This window comes from Vollenhovia emeryi, unplaced genomic scaffold, assembly GCF_000949405.1.
Source record: "Vollenhovia emeryi isolate VEMERY1.0 unplaced genomic scaffold, V.emery_V1.0 DF939135.1, whole genome shotgun sequence".
Taxonomy (NCBI): Eukaryota; Metazoa; Arthropoda; class Insecta; order Hymenoptera; family Formicidae; genus Vollenhovia; species Vollenhovia emeryi.
This window is the reverse complement of record NW_011967231.1, coordinates 972,039-990,145: the sequence shown is the minus strand read 5'-3', so window position 1 is coordinate 990,145 and position 18,107 is coordinate 972,039. Positions and strand designations below refer to the sequence as shown.

The following is an 18,107-nucleotide window of genomic DNA, read 5'->3' as shown; positions in this document are numbered from 1 at the left end:
TCTTTCTCTCCATGTTTCGACCGTTTAGTCGATTCACCCTCGCCGAACTTTTCCTCGGGCGGTCCTTTCCGCGTCGCGGGACAAAGACGTGGCCACGGATAAAAACGTAAGAAAAAGACGGGCCGCGAGAGGCCACGGCCGATAGAGCGAGAAGAGTTTCTACCGTGGCAACGGGAGCATGTTCCCCGATCGTAAAACTCGGTCTGATCACCGCTACCAATTATCCCACCGTTATCCGAGTGTTATCCGAACGTTATCCGGAACGTTATCCACCTTTGCCCACCCGGTACTCCACGGAAGAACCCTCTCACCATCATCCGAATCACTACCGATCCCTTGAACCCTAACCGAGAGAGAACGAGAGAAAGAGAGAGAGAGAATGATTCTACCCTAAACACGAAGGCCCGTTGTTGTCGCCTTTTACTGCAAACGAAGTGATTCTCTCCTCGTAAACGCGTCGTCTTTACAGATTATTCGACAAAGGAATATCTTTTCCTGATATCAAACTTTCAATCCTCTCGTATTGATTTCTCTTGAGTGATATTAAGATTATTACCACACATAAAAAAGCATTTTTATTTTGTAAGTGCTCGACGTCGATTGATGAATTAACAAATATTTAAAAATCTTTTTCTAAAAACGATTTCCATGTAGCGTTCACAGACAAAAGTTTACCCGAATACATTGATTATTTAGTACAAAAAAATTTGAATTTAAAATGTTTAGTTTTCATTTTGCACGTTAAAAGTTTTATTAAAGAATTGACAGTTACGCAATTGTACAAGTCTGTTATCCATTCGCGTGAAGTGAGATCTCGTAATAATACTTTCTAAATCACGAAACGGAATGATTGTCGGACATGATATTAATCAGGCACGCAAGAGAGAAGTGAAATTCAAATTTCCATCGTGAGCGTGGAACGACCGATAATCGAATCACGAAGTGATTTGATTTCCGAGAGAAACGACGGATATTGCGGATATACAAATATATACGATACTACAGGTTTCATTTGATTCGATGTTTCGTTTAATAAAAACTAATACCAAGAATACAGTGCGCAGACCACGCTGCAAAGACCGAACGTCTTTGACATCAGATGTTAAAGATGTTATATGTGTCTATTGCAGTGAATTGTCAGTTATAATTAGACTACAAAAGTTTCAAAAATACTGATCTCGCTATCTGTGTAAACAGGAAATGATTCCAAACCTTACAGAAGTTAGAGCGGTAATAGATACTTCTTGAAAAATCAAAATTTAAGTAACGAATTTTTCCCGATTCCTGCCAAATTCAATACCAACCATTCTTTAGTGATCCCCCTCTCTCTCTCTTTCTCTTTTCTACATAAAAAATTTAGTCCGATATCTCACTCTTTATACAGAATTTACAGGAGTGCGTGCAACCACAGATACTTTTAACATACATACCGATATTTTTTTTATGCAATTTTTCGACGTTCTGGAAAATTCTGAACACATTGACAATGCAAATTAAAAAACAAAACTTTTTACAAAAACAAAGTTTCCTCCGCGAGGAAGCAATTATCTCTCTATTACTGTATGTTTTGTATTATATTAATTACAAAAGTGACGGGACCAATTGAAGTAATAATAAATAAATTTATTTTATATGTAATAAAAATAAAATAATTTTGGTTGAAAGTTAAAACTTTATTATATTCAAGAATTTAATAACATTGAATGATCTTAAAATGCATAAAAAATCTTATCAACATCTTAAAAGAACAAAGTTTATCTCATTTAAACGATATGAACTATTTTAATTAATAAGAATCAGTAAAGTTATGTTGAGAATTAAAGTATTCGTGAGGCATAATAGGTGGCACAATATTATACGTGTCTGTATCTATAGTGTTGTAGTATGTGTAAATGTCTAATTGTAAGTCCTGAAATGGATGCATCTTACCAGCTCTATTACTCTGGTCGATCATCGGTTGAACGATTCTACGTCTCGCGTTTATGAACCTGAAACACACAAACGAAACGAATCACGTTAGTAAGATAATATTCATAATCCAAGATTATTTTTCAGTACAGCAAATTTAATAATTCTACATATAAAGAATACAGAACTCTTTCTTTATTCCGTACAACGAATAAAGAATTGATGGTTTCATTTCCATAAGTTTGTCTTGCGGCTTTACAGCTTTTCGTCTCCTCCGCATTTTACATGCGGTACACGCGATATAAGAGAGGGAGATTGTCTTGACGCGATTCGCTGTCTTTGTAACAATCAAGAAAAAGCGAACGGCAACTGGCTCGGGAGATGAGCGAGCGAAAGCGGAAAAATCCGGTAAAGAGGAAGAAAATCCTCGATACGTCATTAGCCGCGTTGAAGAAGCTTCCATGTGAGCGCTTTCCGAACAATAGATCTGCGGTCTGTTCTGATGTTGGTCGAAGTCCAAGAGGGTGGTAGAGGTTCAATACAGTGTGAGATAGGAACAACCGGGGAGGCACGGCGATAGAGTGAGCGAGACGCCAAGAGGAAGGGCGTACGTCAGCCGACGTCAGCGTCGCGGCGCCCTAATGGGCGCAGACGCCGGAAGTGATTGGGTTTCTGCTCGACTGACTCGAGCACACCCCCTTCCCGTCGTGGAATACTCCAGTTCCCTGCCAGAGGGGATGAGGAGGACATAAGCAAGCCCCGAAGAAGCGATGGCACCCCCTCTTGTTTTGCAGCACATCTTTCTTGCTTAGTCTCACGCCTGGCCGATCTCCCACAGGAGAATCTTATGAATAATAATTATTAAACTCTCATCGCGTCTCGCTCCCGCTACTGGATGCACGTGGCCCGTTGTCGCAGTTAAGACGCACACAGTGCCTATAAGTCATTCGACAAGTCGCCGTGAGTCAAAGGAGCTTCGTTCGACCGAGTGAGTAGTAAACGACTTCAGAAACGATTAGCGTACGCGCGCACGAAGGCGTAGAGATGGCCATGAATTTTGATAATATCATCAATCGCCCATCTAAACGTGTTTCAAGTGTCTCTGTATTATACCTATCGGTCGCAACATCGTTAATTCTATAACGTTATATACACTGATCCAACTAGCAAATTATAAATGTTCTAATAAAAGGAGAAAAATTGCACAAACTATTTTAACAATATATAAATCTTTCTCTGCGAGAGAAAGTTGTGTATAAAGAAGAAGCAAAATGTATGGCAAGTAATTTATCACTTATTTATTCAGCCAAGAGCCGCGTAAAGAAAGAAACCATTCTCTCTAATGTGACAAGATTCTGAAGCAATAATACGCGCCCGCGAAATAAAGCTTTGCGATGGACATGCGAATGCAACGCGACAATAATTACATGTAATCGCTTCAAAGTCAAATCCTCGACTATCACACGAAAGAGTATCGCTGCGCGAGTACGAAACCAAGGGCCCCTCTTTAGCCCCCGGATACTCCTAAGCGTCTCTGGTTCCTCTTTGGCGAGGAGGTAGGCAGCGTGTCACAGCCAGCTGACTACCGCTAACCACCCCCGCCCTTCCACTCTAGCAGCCACCGTCGCTGCTGAAATATCGCCCGAACAATGGCGCACAATCCTCTAACCGAAACGAGAAAGAGAAAGATAGAGAAGAAGGGACGTGCGAAGAGAGGGACGAAAACGGCGAGCGACTGCCCAAACTCTCTTCCAAGAGTTCGGTCGCTCTACTGAAAATCAACCGGGAAACTTAAGCCCGCCACGTTGCAGAGACACGACAAAATTTTACGATCGATATAATGTATCGTTGTTTGTTTTTTACGTTCGTAGACAAAATCGTGCGGTAAAACTGGAGAGTTTAGATCAATAATTATAACGGAACACATAACTTTATCGCTTGTTAATAAATTGCTCGGTGGAGAAGTAGTAAAACTTTAGAAATTGAAATTATAAATGTGCATATACGTGAGACTCGAGGCTGACATATTTATCAATATATTTATCAGAAGCGTATGAACGTCGATGAAACAATCGTCACTTAATCGATTGCAAATCAGAAAACCTCTTACGACAACGAGAGGGTTCCAAAACGAGGTGAACATATTGTTGTCGAGGTGATTGCCGAGTCACTCTAAATGACAAAACATTTTTCGTCGCGCCCTCGCCTGGGCTTTCAGGATTTTAATGCAGTTTTGATTACGAGTTCGAGGGGAAGCCCTCTTCACTGTGCGTCGTGAAACGGACCTGCGGCTGGGAAAGCTCGAATATACGTTTGAATATATGGAGGGACGGAGAGTAAGCCGAATTGCTTCATCATCGAATTTTAACTTTGCACGAGGAGATATCGTTGAAATCGTTTATCTCGAAATAGAAACTAGAAGTGAGGGATATTTGCCTCCACTCGCGATACAAAAATAAGATATTTCGTTCTTTATAAATTCTAATACAAAACGTTCCGGTACCGTTTTTCATCGACTGAAATGAGAAACCATTAACAACTGGCAAAGTGAATCCAGCGCCGAGCGGGCGAATTGAATGAGCGCCTCGGAAATCGCTGGTGAATTACAAGCGGAATTTCGAAGAGCTAGCGCGCGAGAATTATTGACAAATCGCTGACGTTCGGAATTTACCTCGGTATCGCTGTTACTTTTTGTGAACCAGTAACATATTACGCGTTTCTGCGAGAAAGGACAAAAATGCGGCGTTGGGCCGGGGACTACCGTGACTAAATTTAGTAGACATCGAACGAATATACGGAATATCTGCACTTGCTCATACGTGCGATGTAGGTACATACAATCCTATACATGGACTCGCATTTTCAGATAGTCGAGTGAAGAAAACTGCAGATTGACTCGCGCTCTTTATAAAACCCTCTTTTTGTTCTCTTCCTCTAAATTGAACACTGTCCAATTAAAGCTAAGAAATAAGATACATAGGTAACTGCCAACAGATTTGCTTCTCAATACGTCCCTCTTCACTCGGTTTTACAAACAAAATTTGCATTTGTTTCATCGCTGAAATAAATTGTTCATTGACGAATGCGTAAAGAATGTCGTTAATTGTCTAACAAGAAGATAATTTAATCGTAAAAATCGTACGTTATTATATTCAGTGGCCGGAGAGGCGTTTTGCGATGGCGAGGGGCAAAAAGTACTAGAGAGAAGAGCTTCCTTCATCGTCGTGCGGCTGCGTGAGTGGAGTAACGATGATTACTGTCGCGCGCTAGCAGCACTTACTCTCCGACGGCATTCGCAATTATCGGGGAGCTTCCATTAGTTAACTGCAGTCGATACGCAGTGCACCGGGTCCTCGCATCAAAACATCATTACTGCCCGAACGCGGGAGCGCGAGAGCCGCCGTGCTCGCAGTACTATTGGTAATCAATTTCGCTCCCGTGGCGTACTACTGGCGAGAGCCGCGCTAATGCGAGGCCTCAGCGTTCGCGTCGCATTACGGGAAATCGAAAAGGCAGCCTCGTAATGATTACGCGTTAGGAAACGGATCGAGCGACGTGGGGAGTAGGTGGCTGAGTTGCCAGAGGACTGTTTTAATTAAAACTCGCGCGAGCTGAAATAATTTTCATCGTCGAGCGGAGAAAAAAAAAGGTATCGGGATAGACAAGACGCTTAAGAGAGAATGGGCGCCGCGTCATTATTAGCATTGTCAAAAATTTATTATTATTAAGCTTGTGGTATACGTTGCTTTACGTAACGAGGATCTCAATCAATATAGAGTGGAGTAATAACGGTGCAATTATTTTTATTGAATCGGACTGCCGCATGCGACCTGCAGTTCGATTATTTATGTAATTATCCCTTCCTGCGCCGGGAACGTTAACAGTTAATGAGGATCTGACCTCGCAATCCAATCGGCAATCGATTTTTGCCTGTGTGTAAAATTACCACGGACTAGTCTCGCTAATGCAAGTCGCCGTTGCATCAGAGAGAACAGCCGTCATAAGCGTTGCATTCCAGAAAACGAATGCCTATTAGGAGTCGATCGTTTAGATAAAGCATCAAGAGGAACATGCACCGCTTCGTATCTCGCATTTAAAATCTACAACCATCGCGCAAATAATATAATGACTACTCAACAAGCCTTACGACGGACTAGTTGGTGCAACTTAGTAACTTGAATCAGACAATTTCTTAAAAATATTCCCTCTCGCTCTCAACGATAGAGTTATAAAATAAAAGGGCACGGTGCACAATGTGCGCGTACTTTCTCTCTGATCTCCTTCGTGCGCTCACTTTTTTCAAAATAATTTTATTGCAGCAACACAAAAAAAGCTCGCCGCTCGTGCGATCGAGCGAACGGATATAAATCTGAGCGTTCATAAGACTGGCGTCGGCCGCCGTGTCGGTGCATTTACGATCGATAAAATCATTTTATCCGAATATAATGCACCGGTCGATTCACGCGCCGCTCCCGGCGAGTTCCTCTTTTTTTTCGCTCGCCGTTTTGTTCTCTCTCTCTCTCTCTTTCCCGATCGCGATCGCGATTTTATTGTAATGCACTCGGCCCGATCGCGTCTCGCCCGCGCCGGATCTCCTCGAAAGCGCGCGACACCCGCGAACGAATTGCGCCCTACGCAATACATAATTCCCGTTCGACAAATTCAATGAGCATTATGGACCGTCAATATCCTTCTACCGTGTAATCGAGTTTCCTGGAGGCGTCGCAAGCAAAATCGCGACGCGCTCCCCGACAATTCCAGAACCCGAGGGTTCGCTGGCCGTCCAGATTGAAAATTTGCATTTACGATCGTCGTACAATCGAACGAGTATTCAAGATTCGTGCGAATGTTCGTTTTTTTCACAGTCTCCTCTTATCTCAAAACTATGACCAAATTATGTCTATTGGCTCGAGAGCTTCATTAAGGCCTGTGTCCACGATGCTAGAACTTGGACACGGTTCTCGGATCGTGGACACAAGGCTATATAGAATCTTAAGGCCTGCGTGTCCACGATGCTAGAACTTGGTCCAAGTTATAGTCCCGTGAAATGTGTAGTCAATCAACTTGCAGCTACATCATAAAAGCTGCTCATTTTTCGGAACTAGAACGTGGACCAAGTTCTAGAATCGTGGACACCAGGCCTTTATAAACATTATTAGGGCACTTGAAACCGACCCTTGAATTGCAACTTTATTTAAAAGTGCGGACGACAGAGGTTGAAATTACCGAGGAAGAGAAAGAGAGGGTGAGAGAGAGAGAGAGAGCCCGTGTGTGACAGCGAAAGGCTCGCGTCGCGGGCGCGCGAGTAAACTGCTGCCGAATTCCCGGTGGCCGCAGGGGCGTAGCGATATAAACGCCGAGAACGCGGGAGCCAGTGATCGCGCGTATCGGATACGCGTAGACGGGTTATGTGTGTCAACAAAGCGATTTAACACGCGACGTGTCACTGATAGCTCCCGCCGCCGCAGCGGCCGCATGGCTGCCTGCGTCGCATCGACGTGCTCGGCTGGACGGGTGCACCTCGGCTGCATTTAATCTATGACTCTGGGCTGTGCAACGCTTTTTCGGAAAATTCCTATCCCGCCGTCCACTTCCTCCCCCGCCCCCTTCGCCCCGCGCCGTCCCCGGCGCGCTGCCGTCCCCAGACCCCTCTTTCGTCCCCTCCCCTCCCCCTTGAAATTTATATAATTGTTTTGCCGGGATCGCCACTAAATCGTGTCGCGGAACGCGATAGCGCCGGCGCGCTGTTTCGCGTTGATGTTGATGGCCGCATCGGTGATCTCGCCAATAAAAGGATCGAGGGGGTAACATCCATAGCGCTCGATATCGGCGTATCTACCCCGGCTGTCACACCACCTCGCCTGCCCGGCGCACGCGGTAGAGTCTCTTCGATTTTTACACGCCAAATCCTGCTTCAGAGCGATTGTTTTCCCGGTGTAAGCGTAGCGCGTGGCCCGGCTATTAGATTCGCGGGTGCGGGGCAATTTTGACAAATTCGAGATTGTCGGGCGGGCCCGACAAGTTTCCATTTTCGAAAGCCCCCTCTCTCCATTTCCGCGACGTAACTCTGACGGATCCCTGACAAATCGGCGCTGCAAGCCTGTGCCCACGAGGCTAGAACTTGGTCCAAGTTCTAGTTCCGAGAAATGTGTAGCCAATCGACTTGCAGCTTTTATGGAATAGCTGCGATTTGATTGACTACACGTTTCTCGAAGCTAGAACCAGGACCAAGTTCTAGCATCGTGGACACAGGCCTGCAGCCGTCGATTTATTTCGGCGCGACGAGCCGACGACTTAAGAGGCGCTACGTTAACGTAATGGGGCGGATACCGGGGCCACGTTGCCAGCCATTTCGGACCCCGGCCGAGCCCCGGGTGCGAAACAGAACTGCTCGCTTCGGCGAGAGGCGCGTTATTGGGCTCGCAGCTGTCGCAACCCTCGTCCCGGCTGTGGGGTAGCGGCGTACTCGAGTCGATTGTCACCGGCCACCTCGTCGCCGGGGTCAGACTCATCTCGTCGTCATCGTCATCGCGCCGAGGGTTGATGCTACCCGCTTGTGCGTCACACCTAACACCCTCTGCTCTCCTCCATGCGTGGCGGTCCCTACAGTTTCTCCCCCACGGCTCCCGATTTTCACTCCGTCCACCCGCGCAACGTCGGAGCCGACGAAGAGGCGTCAGCTTGTACAGTCTCTTAAACTCCGGCTACGAAGCCACTGTATGTACCAACTGCTGACGCCGTTATAAACTGCCAGCCACCCTTTCCGTCTCTTCATCTCCGCAGTCGCGCGCGATATCCATGTGAACGATGGAGGTGGCGGATGTCTTGCTTTCTTCAGCCTTGTGTCCACGATCCAAGAACTGCGTCCAAGAAATGTGTAGCCAATCAACTTGCAATTTTTCCGTAAAAGGTGCCAGTTGATTGGCTACACATTTCGCGGTACTAGAACTTGGACACAGTTCTTGAATCATGGACACAAGACTTCTCACATTTGAACCAAGCTCTCTAAAGGCCTGTGTCAACGGTGCTAGAACTTGGACAAAGTGAGACCATCTTGAACATAGGCCTTGAGTATACCAAACTTTGTTAGCTCGGTACAACGCGACGCCTTCAACGTATCCCTAAAAAATAATCAATTAGCGAGTGGAATAGCGATTCTTTCCGTTTGTTGGTCAAAATTTTGTTTCCAAGTTTAGAATATCTACTTTCCAGTGCAAACTTTGGAAAAGGTCAATCTATTCTCATCCTGAAGAAAGACATTTATGCTTCAAAGTGTCCCATTCTTCAATATTCTATATTATTGCTCTTGAATAAATCTTTCATAATTTCCCCATCCGAAGTTTCAATAAAATATTATTACTCGAACAGCCACCCGCGTCGCAGTCTACAAAGCAGCCCGAAACTCTCGCATGCGCAACCGGTAAGGAACTGCCACAGTTACCACGTCGTTCCTGACGCAAATGCGGTCGTTGTTTAGGCGGGTAATAGTACAGTCGTCCCGTTACTCATACCAGAGGCACTCTCTGACCGATCTCGGTGATCTCCGGGCCGGCGGGTTTATCCTGGGGTCTCCCAGCGCGTTTTATTTAGATTTCACGAAAACGCGGAGCGCGCGGGTCGGGTGGAAGATAAGGGGTCGTTTAGATTGACCGCTCGTTCTCAGGATGGCCCTAAAGCGCCCCGTTTACCATCTCGCAATCGTGAAATCTTTTCCCTACATCTCTCTCCACCATCAGCGACACCGCGGACGTACGAGAGCGTACAACGTCCACCTCCTCGAAGAACAGTCGCGTTTCTCATCCCGGGTTACGACTTCCTCCCTCTCACGACCTCCGCCCCCGCCCGAGAGTCCTCGCGTTCCCATTACGACATTTCGCCTTGCGAGCAAGCGCGCCCCGCGGGTCCCCTCCGCGCGCGCGAGGAAACCACGGCGCGATTTTCGACTCCGGAGATTTAGAGGTCAGTGATATAGAGGAGAAATAAAATACGCGCCGCCCGCTCGACCGCTCGCGGGGGAGGCTCGACATTAGAGGTGGATCCGAAATTTTTATCCGCGCGAAATAGAATACGCGAGAGCGTGGTTTATGGGTTTACGCCGCGGGGGGATTCACGCGACCCGGACAGTTTTTTATATTCGTACACGGGATCTTTCTCTCCTTTCCGCCTGGCCCGCGCGATCCCGCGCCGCACGCCTCCGCGCGGAGCGCGCGCCGTAGGGGCTCGGGCCGTGGTGCGCGGAATTTGAATCCTCTTGTAATAAAATCCGGGCTTTATGCGACGGCCTACGGTATCCCGCTCGCGCCCGCGTGCTCGGCCTCGCCGCGCATTTACCCACGAAAAGGTGAAATGTATACAGGTAGGTTACGGTGCGCGCACGGGGGATACCTGTCCGGATATAAGTGTCGCCCGCTGCACACGAGCCACCGCATCTCGCCCGGCAGATGTAAATAATACCACGAAATCGCTACCAGATACCTGTCTTTTTTTAATCCCGCGTCTTCTTCCTTTTTCGCCCTTTCTCGTCCAATGGCGCCGCCGTTCGGCCGCGCCATCGTTTATTCGCGCGCTGACCGCATCGACGTGCAGCCTTGTAAGCGGAAGAAACGACGCGGTAGTCATTCAGTACGCTACAATTGTCATTTCCTAGCATAGACGTATAATATAGAGACTGCGCATTTTAGCTGCAGAAGTGTACAAAGTTTAGAAAGAGACAACATACTTGGGACTAGAGACCCTGTAGTCAGAGACTGTCCATAAGAGTTCGTCAAATTCCGATCGTGGAATCGTAAAAGAGTGAGATAGCCTATGTTCCTTTCTCACTCGCGGGAATTTGACGAACTCTAATGGCCAGTCTCTAATTACAGGGTTTCTACTTGGGACCTTATTGCCTCTCCGTCTATCAATGTCTGGAGTGGGGCAAACATTCAATATGGCTACTGTGCTTATCCTTTAATGCCTTCACACACGAATCTACTTAACACGTAATACGTAAACCGTAAAGAAATCCTCCAATCAGAGGCGACTATTCCCCTCTACATTGGAGGATTTCCTTACGTATTACGTGTTAAGTAGATTCGTGTATGAAGGCCTTTAACCTCTAGCATTCTCCCACTCTTCTTTACCCCCACTACTGCTACTAGACAAAGATGAGGTATACGGCTCCACACCAGCTTCTAAAGTTTGTACATGTTTTCACACGAGTGAGGTAGGAAACGCGCAGTCTATTCTTACTATGTCTATGTTTCCTAGTCGTATTGCCATCGCGTAAAGGCCGAATCAGACTGGCAATTGCCGGCTCGGATTGAATTGGGATTGGCGATCGTCCTCTAAGCCAATGAGAGTAAATCGCTGGCTGCTTTGCTCTCATTGGCTAGAAGACAATCGCCAATACCAATCCAATCCGCGTCGACAATTAGACATAGTCTGATTCGGCCTTAAAGCGAGGGTATTGTTTCGCAATTAGAAAATAAAAAAATTGTGGTCGCAAAATAAACTTCGTTGAATCCATTCTCTTTATTCCCCTCGCGTCTCAACGTGTATTCTTCTCGCAAGAGCGTAATTCGTCGGGACGAGACATATATTATGAAACGAATATAATGGAAAAATCCAATGCAGTTTAGCGTGCGGCAAGAGAGAAGCGACGCGCGAGCGAAGAATAAATTCTTTATGATTCGATAGCGAGTATCTGCCCACTTTTGTCGCGGCACGTCCGTCATGCTTATACAAGACCGCTTGTAAGACGAAGAGAAAGAAAAAGAAGAATACGGGGAGGAGGAGGAAGACGGTGGAAGGCAGAAAGTAAGAAGATTGCGGAGATCGGCGGAGTCCTGCGAGTCCTCCGGTAATTTGTAATTCGCAGGTGGGAAGCGAGGAGATCCGAGATACCGGCAAGATTTAGTGGAGATGAGCATGGTCGACGAGTAGACACGGCGTCGCTTGTCCGGGGTTTTTGCGAGCGATGTACCGATGTCATACGTGACTTTAACGAGAGGAAATTTAGAACCGCGTGACGCAATTCTTTGCACCACGTGACGTTCACGTTTAATAAAGATGTAGAATTGACTCGTGTTCTTCGCACTTAATGAAATGGCGGCGTCAAGCGCGCGGCGTCGAACTCTCCTATATAATTAATAACCGGACGGAGTCCTCTCGCTGGGGGAAGGGAGAGGCGATTACACACGCATCTATCAAACTAGCTAAATCCACGGAAGACAATTAAATATTATAAAAATACGTACGTTTTTAGGGGATTGCGATTTTGCAATTTTGTTTCAACTAATTAAAATTCCGCGCGCCACACCGGCGAATCAACGAGGGCCTCGCGGCGCACAAAAATCGCGCCCGGCCTCGAATAATATAATCTCTCATTAACTGGCACGAATTCACGTCGTACGTGATGTAGGACCAGCGGCGCAACGCAGCATCCAGGGTGGCGTATAATTACCCGGAATGGGGCGGGGGCGCAAACGTTGATAGCGAAGTCGAAGTAAATCGGATTACTCGGATATCATCTGCGTAATGTATGTATGCAGGCATGTATACACGACGGCTGTATATACAGGGTGGCGCGGCAGGAAAGGGAGGGCGGCAGCAGCGGCGGCGGCGGCAGCAGCGGCGGCGGTAGGGTACGCTTCTCCGCGCTCGAGGGAAATAAGGGTGGCGCGACCCGGGAGATAAAGGGTGCACCGAACGGGCGGAGGGCGCCTCGGCTACGACATGTTTTTCTAGACAATTTGTTCGGCAACATTAATCACCGGGAGCATCGCGAGACGCGGGCGCTAGCGGGAAGGGGCCGCGTCGCCTCGTGGAAAGCGCCACCGACTATCGCGATCTTCGCTATTCTTTGCGAGCGCTTTCGGCGCGTGCGTTTGCACGGGGGCGAAATTAAGTCTCGCGCACGCGGATAATCGATATAATTAAACGGCAAATAAAACAAAAATCGGCGGGTATCGCGCGACCTCGTCACGTATCCTCGCGGGAAAAAAAAGCCACGCGTGGATCGATCGGAATGTCCCAATTACGTTCTCGCGCGCGCGGGGAATTAGTGATTCCGAGAGAATGGGTTCCCGCTGGTTCGCGAAAATTACGTTCCTTATCGAGCGTACGCTCGTAACTTCAGATTAATCCGCATTTATATTTTAAGCCGCGTGCCCCCCCGACCACGTACTCGAAGCAGCTGCAGCGACGTCGCCTCCTTTGCCTCCACGCAAACTACGACGCAACACACAATACCGTGAGATGATTATCTGGAAAACTAATTTCGCCGCCGCGCGTGTTGTTGTCCCGCCGCTACCCTCCGCCCCGTCCGTGCGTTGCCCTTCAACCCCCTCGCTGTTGCAGCGCAGCTTAGGTCGGCACAGCTGAAGGTGACGGACAACGAGGGACGAATGGACATTGTTGCAATCAAAGCTGAGAAAGAGACGATTAGTCGTGTTTTACCAGCAATTCTCTCCGCTCCCGCCACTCGCCGTGCTCCCTCGCTTATTTTTGTTTTAACTAGAAAACTGTAGTACTAATCAACTAACTTCAATTTAGATTAACGTTATGTATCGACGCTCTGCAACGTTTCACTTTTTCAGCTTGTTTTGCATTTCGCGACGTTTCCACCGTATCCGAGTCGAATATTTTGCCCTCAGTTTAGCCTCGTATAATTCTTTTAATTGGGAATTGAATTTTTCACCTCAGATAAGCCTGAAGAGAGCCGTTATTTCTCTTTTAGCAGTAAAGAGGCCGATGCGAGTGCAATCAACAGAGGTTCGGCAGATCCTCTTCGGCCTAAGAGGCTTCAAAGAGGGTGAAATGTTTCATTACATTCTCTTTGAGGATTAGAATGAGGTTACACTCAAATTTCTTTACTTGTCTGGGCCTGAAATCGTTCAAATGAAGACAGAATAAAACAATTGAGGCCCATTCCGAGACGAAATGCTCGACTCGGGTGTTCTGTCCGCGTTGTTTCTTAATCAGAATTATTTTTCATTTCCCCCGAGTTTAATATCAGTGACACCGAGAATTATCGCAACAAGAGTAACAAATTCGCTTTTATTTGAATGTCAAAAGAAATTGTTGACTCGAATTCTCGCTGCTCCTCGACAAAAGTAATCCATCTTGGAGGAATGTACGGAGACAGTTGTCTATCGCTACTAAAAATATATTCCGCGCGACTGTGTGCTTCCCGCTGCCGTCGGTATATCTCCATTGATATAACGCACGGCAATTTCCTAGAGTCCGGGACGGGCGTGCGTGAGGGCACAAATTTCAACGTGGCGCGGCGCTCGTACGCAGCGCGCGCAAACCGCGTACGCACGTTCGGCACGAGGCTATTTGTAATTTTCATTATCTTGGCGTAAAGGGGAACATTTAGGTGTCGCGGCACGTAGAGAGTTAATAGGGAAACCAGTCCTTTGGGCACGGCAGCGTAGATCGTTCGTTTTTGGGGGTCGGTACGAATTGTCTTTCCCTCTCGCTCTCGTTCTCCAACGCGATTGAATGTCGCACGCGGCGAAGACAAGGATATTCCTGCGTGCGGCTTTTCGCATCACAGATAACGTATCTTCCTTGCGAAAACGGAAAGCGGATAGCAGATATCCAGGTTACAAATTTTCATTATTGATAACGAAATATCAGATCGAGCGTAGACCGCTTGTTTCTGAAAAGAAAATTCGCTCGCTGCGAATAGGACGTCGTTTTCGGACCTTCTCGCTGCTATTATGCTGTAACAAGGGAGCATCTGTTAAGAATTCGCGGCAATCCGCGACGGTAGTTGTTCAGGATAGCTACGCGGTCCCCGATGGCCACCGCCGCTTGTCGATTCCAAGCGCGACGCCAAACGTCGTTCTCGGACGTAACAACAATTTCCCAAAATCTGACGAAATTGGCCCCCAAGGCCGGTGGGACGGGAGACCATGGACGGCCACGTAACGGCGTTTATTGGCTGCTTTAAGGCCGTTTCTATGCGCGACACATTGTCGCTAAATAACGCGCAAGGGCCGGTTTGCTCTCCGCCACCCCTGCACAGCCACCAACCCCATGGCTCCAAGATTTCTCCGTTGCCCTCCCTCTCTTTCTCTCACACACATATACACGCGCGCGTACACGCCGCATCCCATATTCTCTGTATGCCCGCGGGTTTAGTCGTCGACGTGGTTGCTTGTGTACGACATGAAATATGGCGAACGCGCCTCGACCAATATGCGGACCAAAGCTTTGCAGATTCGGAGGAGACGATTGTCCGGCTGATATCTGCATTTCCGCGATAGAGGATGAAAGGAAAGAGGGGGACAATAATATAATAATTAGAAAAATTTTGGAAGCCGTCACACGCGATATTGTAAATGCGTGCAAACTTTAAGAATATTGCAATGTAAGCCGCTCTATTTTATACTGTACAAGTGTAACAAGTAACGTTCGAACAATTTTGCTATTGCATAAATATAGCAACCTGCTTCGTGAAATTTGCAGGAAAGTTTGCACATCTTGTAAAACGTAAAAAAATATTTAATCCTTTAACATTTGTCGCTAATTCAATCTAGTAATAGAATTAAAAATTTACTCGCGTCAGCGTTTTCTTTTCCAACGTCTGTTGTTCGTCTCTGCGAGATCAGCGAATCACGAATATCTACAAATCAATGTTACAATACGGCACCGGCCGAATTTCCATTCGAGTGACTGAGAGTCAGTCTCACGCAGAAGTCATTATCTTAATGAAACGGCTTAAAAGCGTGCATATTCGGGGACAAAGAACCGCGGCGTGCGTTTGGTCCGCCATCACGGGCGCAACTGCGCCATTCCGGTACATTAGGAGCAGAGCATAAAGCAATTTTCTGTCCATCGTCCCTCTTTACCGTGCATCGTCGAGGACGCGGAATTACTCACATGTAACACGCATCGGACGGACACATAGACGGGCACATAACGGGCGAGGGGGGGCGACTGTGAAAGGGTCGAACTCACTCATCCCTCCATTCCGCGCCGCCATGTTAAGCGCATAGCGAAGGGGTAATTCTCATTTGGGTGTAATCGCGCTCGCAAAACTCCATCACACTTTCCTAATAGAGCCCATGAGGGAACACACGAGGCGAATGGCTCTTCGCGCGCAGCCGTTATATCGTACATCGACTTTGGCATTATATTTCTGCCCTGCGTAGAGCACGGAGGGGCTGATTGCGCGGACGCGAAGAAAAAACGGAATGGAAACAGTTGAGCGAGAAACATTTTGATATATGTATATATCCAGCAACAATGTCAGGTGCAACGAACAGCCAACGGCTTGTACGGCACGTATCGCGAAAATTGATGATGTATATGATAATTGCGATTCGTAAAAAAAAATACCGCGAGTGCCACTTAACAAACTGATAAGCGGTCGACTCGATAGAATCCATATTCAAACCGCGTGCGCTCTCGCGCACTTACAAGCGGAATTTACAACCGCAATCCGCGATATTCCTGAAACCTTTCTCGGATCAAATTTCGACGGGATTATCCCATAACTATCGGGCTGCCGTTCTCGCCGGCAATTTTATTTTGAAAAACCGAGCGTCGGAACAGCCACACGTGCCGCGCCCGCCGTTCGTACGGATTTTACATATTTCTTTCAGTAGCAAACTCAGTTTTCGCGCGATAGTGCAAGAAGGAGGCAGGACGCAGGTGCGGCGGGTTTCAAGATCGAGATTATCGGCGAAGGAACCAAACCGGAAACCGGTATCCCAGGCACGGAGCCTCTTCCATCACTCCGAAGCGGGTTGCCGTTGCCGCCGCCATCGTACGACGTTGTACGTAGCGAACATCCGCGCCCAGTTTCCGGAACGCTACCTGGGCTCTCCTCCGCCTGTGCTTCTCCTCCGGTTCGCCACCACCGCGTCTGCCATCACGTAACTCCTTCTCCTTACCGCCTATAACCGAATCCAGCACGGGAAGCACGAAACACACGTCCGCGAGGCGGAAGAGACTACGTTCCAGGACCGGGAGATAATCCCGGTTAACGATTGCCCCGGCAATTACGCTGCTGGATGAGATAACGGGAAGTCGTTATTCCAATTTCTCCGGGAGGGTGTCTGAGCGATCTGAAAGGTCCGCGATTCGGGGGGGAGACTGGGATACATATTTAGGAAGATATCGTTGAAGGCCGCGGGTCGTGTGGCTAAACGTTTATGTCCCGCCGTTCAATCTCAAGTATTGTAGATAGATGGAGGAAAGGAGGACAGTCTCGAAAAATCCCGAGTTCTTTTGCAACCTCGCCAGCGAGTACAATTATTGTTAATTGTGATGTCGATATTTCAGAAGTATGTTAAAGTAATCGACCTCGTCGTACAATTCGAGACACACAAGCAAATGTTCCACAGCTGACCGTATGTTTCATCAAACGTTCTCTTCTCTCCTCAAAATAATAAAAGATATAAATGTCTTTCCTCTCGTAAGAGACTGATGTGTAAAACGTGTGTTGTGTGTTTTCTAACAGCTCTCGAAAGCTTGTTTCCGAAAGTTTGCACAGTCCCGAGCCAATAAGTCCAGACCAACTGCGAAGAATGTTTTCGCTCTGCGAGTTCCGACAGAAGAAATCGCGCTCTCGCTAATCGTATTATTTACAATGTTTTTAGCAACATATAGCGAATAAATTCTATATCGTTAATCTTTCGCGAGACCCTCTCTCGCCCCCCTTTATCGACTAGCGTAAGAAGATTTGCCGGGACCCTGCAAGTGCGAATAGTTTACGTGCGTACAGTTTATACCGCGCGAATAAATAGGCGAGTTCGGCCGGTCGGGGATGGCTTAGTTGCCGCGATGGCACACCTGTGGAGCAAATTTACGAAATGTTTACGAGCGTCTAAAGGGGCGTCCGATCCCGGTCCTCCGCCATCCCCGAATGTTTGTCCCCCCCCCCTCCCCTCCGAGCGCACAATGCCGCGTCATTCGCCATTATTACGTCGTTGTTATCACCACCTCGCGAAAGCAACGAGATCCTCTTTTCAACGATCTCGCTCGCTCGTCCGACTCTCCTCTTGTTGCGCGCCGCGCATTCGTATCCGTATTTCATCCCCCTCCCCCCCGCGATCTTCCGCGCAATCGAAAGTTCTTACAATGAACATAACGATAATAACAAAATATTCCCCGCTGAGATTATCGATCTTCCGACGCGCGATGCGATGCGTTGTCTTTAATTTATGGGAATCCCTCGGCGAAGCACGAGCGGCGAAAGTTGC

General features: G+C 47.5%; 1 protein-coding gene across 3 annotated transcripts in view; it reads right to left on the bottom strand.

Annotated features, from left to right (window-relative positions):
• The window catches only part of LOC105567704 (homeobox protein homothorax), a 400,400-nt gene that overhangs the window by 19,070 nt on the left and 363,223 nt on the right, over positions 1-18,107 (bottom strand). For all 3 annotated transcript variants that reach the window (XM_012022777.1, XM_012022776.1, XM_012022778.1), the window contains exon 12: positions 1,930-1,988. In XM_012022777.1, coding sequence (XP_011878167.1) covers positions 1,930-1,988 — 59 coding nt within the window. The remainder of the gene's footprint in view (positions 1-1,929; positions 1,989-18,107) is intronic.